We start from the raw sequence: 5,007 nt of genomic DNA on the forward strand, positions 1-5,007 counted from the left end.
TTTATCACAAAATTAGAGCTAGAAGTAATTTTAGAGGACAGATCATCTAGGCCCCTAATTTTCATTAAAAAGCAAAGGGACCCACAGTTGGGAATTGTAGTGGCAATGTCACATAGGAAATACATAGCTGGTATACATTTCAAAATCCTTCCCACTGGTTTGAATATTCTCATACCAGTTCCACTGAACCTAAGAATTTCTCTTCCCTCACAGTTGTTTGTTATTTATTTTATGGAAAACAATAGATTTCTCAACTCAGGGTTTTTGTTTTGGTTTGAAATAATAAAGGAAGGGGCAGCTAGGTGGCATAGTGGGGAGAGCTCCACCCTTGGAGTCAAGACAATATGAGTTCAAATCCAATCTCCGACAAATGACACTACCTGTGTGACCCTGGGCAAGTCACTTAACTCTGATTTCCTCACCCAAAAAAAATAATAATAAAAGAAGAAAATCTCATCTGTTATGATTTTCATATTAAGAGGAAGTAATATCAAAAGTTTTCTCTCTCACTTCAAAAAATAAAATTTATTTTGCAATATAATTTGGACACTTGAATTTTTCTCATGAGTCTTTCACCTCAGATTTCACCTCTACTCCTTGATCAATGTATTGACCAAATATTTATTAAGCATTTATTATTTGCAAGGCTTTCATAAAACAGACCAACCAGCAGAGATTCAGACATTATTTATTTATTCTCCTATATTTTTTTTTTGCTTGTTTGGTCAGCTGGAGACAATCTTTCCCATGAAGCCCATCTTTCCCTGTGTAATCTTCTGCTGAAGAGATTAACTTAGGGTTTAAAGAGATAATACCCACCCTGATGACATCAGCAGCAGCAGCAGTAGCTGTTTATTATCAATACCTGTATATTGCTTAACGGTTTTCAAAGCACTTAACATTTAGTATTTTCTTTTATCCTACCTACTCTATAAGGTAGGTGCTATGATTATTCATATTTATAACTGAGGGAAGTGATCCGGAGGGTTTTAGTAACTTTACCATGGTCAAAACAGAGGAAGCACACATAGGAGAATTTGAATTCAAGTCTTACCGATTCTAAGTCTAGGATTCCATCTACTGGGCTGCCTACAAAGATGTATGTATATATGTATGTATATATATATATACGTGTATAAATAAAAGTATACAAGTCTATGCAAACATGGAAAATTCACTACATTCAATAATTATTTATTTAAAAACTACTAACAGTTAGGATTTGCATTAGAAGATGAACACATAAAGTTACCAAAAAGAAAAAACCAAATCCTGCCCTCACAGAATTTATATTCTGTGGAACAATGTGTTATTTACACAGATAAGTGAAATGTAATTTATAGAGACTACGATCCATCTGATCATTTCTTGACCTATTGAGTCGACTTCTCTAACCCATTGCCCTACTCTATGGGGGATATTAGCTATAGGAAAGACAGCAAAGAGAAATTGAAGGCATAAAAATAGGCAATGAGGAAACAAACCTATCACTCTTCACAGATGATATGATGATATAGTTAGAATATCCTAGAAAATCAGCTAAATAACTAGTTGAAACAATTAACAACTTTAGGAAAATTAAAGAATATATAATAGACCCACAGATATCTCAATAGTGTCATAAATATAATACAATAGACTACTAGCAAAGAGATCTATTACAAAAAATATGCACCATGAGGGATTTATACCACGAATGTGGAGCTGGTTCAATATTAGGAAAAAAATGAGCACAATTAATCATATCAATAAGCACATAACAAAAAGTATATGATTATAATATCAATAAATTCAGAAAAAAAGCTTTTGTTAAATCCAAAACCCATTCTAGAAAACATAGGGAAGAAATAGAGTCTTTCTTAAAATGATAAGTAACATCTATCAACAACCAAGAGCAAGTATTATTTATAATAGGAATAAACTAGAAGCCTTCCTAAAAAGATAAGAGGTGAAGCAAGGATATCCATTACCACCGTTATTACTCAATATTTTATTAGAAGTGCTAACTTTATCTCTTCCTATTGAGTTTGTCGGTAATGTATAGAAATAATGATGATTTTTGTATCAATAGTTTTAAGAGAAAACAGCCTATAGTTTTGTTGCTCTCTTATTGCTCTCCTTAGTTTAGGTATCAAAACCATATTTGTGTCATAAAAGGAATTTGGTAGAACTTACTTTTTTACCTATTTTTTCCAATAGTATATATAATATTGGTATTAACTGTTCTTTAAGTGTTTGGTAGAATTCATTTGTAAATCTATCTATTTCTGGGATATTTTTTCCCTTATGTAGTGCACTTATGGTTTATTTAATTTCTTTTTCTTTCCTTTTTTTTAAAGTTCTTATTTTTTTATTAATTAATTTATTTTAATTTATCAACAATCACTTCCATATGCTTTTGAGTTTAAAATTTTTCTCCCCCTTCCTCCCCACCACCCTCCCCAGGACAGCACACAATGTGATATAGGCTATACACATACATTCCTATTAAACATATTTTTACATTATTGATGTTGTAAGTAAGAATTAGAACCAATAGGAAGAACCACCAAAAAGAGAAAACAAAACTCAACAGAAGAGAGAAAAAAGAATAGCAAATAGTATGCTTTGGTCTGGATTCAAACTCCATAGTTTTGTCTTTGGATATGGAAAGCATTTTCAATCACAAGGCCTCTGGAGATGTCTTACATCCTTTTATTGCCTGAAGAGTTAAGTTTATCAATATTAGTCATCACACAACTTGGCTGTTATTGTGTACAATGTTCTCTTGGTTCTGCTGATTTAACTCAGCAACAGACCACACAAGTCTTTTCAGGTTTTTCTGAAATCAGTCTGTTCATCATTTCTTATAGCACAAGAATATTTCATTATATTCATATACCAGAAATGGCTACATTATAGAAGAAATTCATATAATGTATCATAAGTCTTCCAAAATTTTCTGTCAATCAGGCTTGAATGAAAATCAGCATATTCAAACATGGAAAAATACAAAGTGAATGGAAGAAGTGAATTTTGGTAGTGGAGTTATGAGAGGTAAAATGTTGACTACTGAAATCTGCAAGGCACATTCTAATTCTTAGATTTAATTTCACTCAATTTGATACTATACCTCTTTTTCAAACCACATTTTTCTGAACTAGGATCACTTTTTTTTTCTATCCCATATTGACAAGGCAACAACTTTAGAGATCTAAAAGGCCTGAAGCAGAAGCAGGGAACCTCCAGCTTCAAGGCCACATGTGACTCTCTAAGTTCTCAAGTGTGGCCCTTTGACTGAATCCAAACTTTACAGAACAAATACCCTTAATAAAATGAGTTATTCTATAAAACTTGGACTCAGTCAAAAGTTCATACCCAACCAAGGAATTGTAAGGCCACATGTGTCCTTGAATCACCACATTTTCCACCCCTGCCCTTGAGGTTCTATAGTCCAAATCATTGATTTCATTGTTGACAAAACAAACATACAGAAAATTCATTTTTCCCCTAACTCATACAATAAATTAAAACAAAAAATGGAATTTGATATCCAGCATTCTCTCCATTATGCCACAAAAGTTCCTCTCCTTCATGACTTTACTACCTTTTGTTCACTTTGAGACAAAATAAAGTACTCATATTAACATTTTTTAATATTTAAAATAATGATAAAACTAAAGCAAATGTCATGTTTTAATTTTTCATGTTAAAATGAATAACATTTACAAAGGCATATAATAGAATTGAATTGCAAGATAAATGAAAATTCTATTGAAATATAGTTATCAAATATTGTTAAAAGTCCATGGACCCAAGGTTAAAAACTCTTGAATATTGTCTTTATTATTATCATATATCAATTTTAATTCTTCCAGTTTGGACCAAACATCCTTGTAAAAATAGAAAAAAATAATATGCTTGAGTACATTATTTGTCACCTGAAGTCACTTGGGTGCTCCGTAGCATCTTCATGGCATTTTTTACTTCTGCATTCCTTAGCGTATAGATCAAAGGATTGAGGAAGGGAGTTATAATGGTATAGAAGACAGACACCAACTTATCAAGAGGGAATGTGGTTGGAGGTCGAGTGTATATGAATATGCATGGACCAAAGAACATTATGACAACAATGATGTGGGAACTGCAGGTGGAGAGGGCTTTGCGCTTGCCCTTGCCACTATGATTTCTCAGGGAATTCAGTATAATTGTGTAGGATATCATCAGCAAAAGAAAACCTACTGAACAAATGGCTCCACTATTGAAAACTATTAAGAGATTTAGTACATATGTGTCCATGCATCCAAGCCTCAACAAAGGTTGTAACTCACAGAAATAGTGGTCAATCACATTGGGACCACAGAAGGGCACACTCAAGATGAGGATTATCTGGGCAGTAGAATGCAGAAATGCCACTACCCATGCCAATAGAATCAGGATCCTACACATTCTCTGGTTCATGATGACTGAGTAGTGTAGAGGTTTACAGATGGCCACAAAGCGGTCATAGGCCATTAAAATGAGGACCAATATCTCCATGCAGCCAAAGAAGTGCATGGCAAATAGCTGTGTCATGCATTCATCAAAGGAAATGGTATTCTTGTGAGAGAGGTTGTCCACAATCAGTTTGGGAGCCGTAGCGGTAGAGAAACAAGAATCTGCAATGGATAAGTAGGTTAAGAAAAAGTACATAGGGGAACCAAGCGTGGGACTGGTCTTGATCGTCACAATGATTAATAGGTTCCCCAACAGAGTGGCAGTGTAGAACAACAAGAAAACGGCAAATACAATTTTCTGCTTCTCTGGGTCCTGAGTCAGTCCAAGCAGAATGAATTCAGTCACATTGGTTCTCATCTCTGGGATTCAAGTGGGAAGGACACAGGTGAGAACTAGCTAATGTAACAAAAGAATAAAGAAGAATTAATAGAGCAGAATTTGAGAGGTGTCCATAAAAGAAACCCTGCTTGACTCTTGCTTGACTTAAGCTTCTGGTAGTCCTATTTTTAGTCTTAGATAGGAAAGTTTTCA

The 5,007-nt window shown here is 33.9% G+C and overlaps 1 protein-coding gene across 1 annotated transcript; it reads right to left on the bottom strand.

The window, feature by feature from the left end:
• Window positions 1-3,909: 3,909 nt before the first annotated feature.
• On the bottom strand, window positions 3,910-4,833 carry LOC114051880 (olfactory receptor 4C11-like). The gene has a single exon (XM_027874266.1). It carries the CDS (start codon window positions 4,831-4,833, stop codon window positions 3,910-3,912), a length of 924 nt encoding a protein of 307 aa, XP_027730067.1.
• Window positions 4,834-5,007: the final 174 nt, after the last annotated feature.

This window comes from Vombatus ursinus, unplaced genomic scaffold (genome assembly GCF_900497805.2).
Source record: "Vombatus ursinus unplaced genomic scaffold, bare-nosed wombat genome assembly UNPS02014806.1, whole genome shotgun sequence".
Classification (NCBI taxonomy): Eukaryota; Metazoa; Chordata; class Mammalia; order Diprotodontia; family Vombatidae; genus Vombatus; species Vombatus ursinus.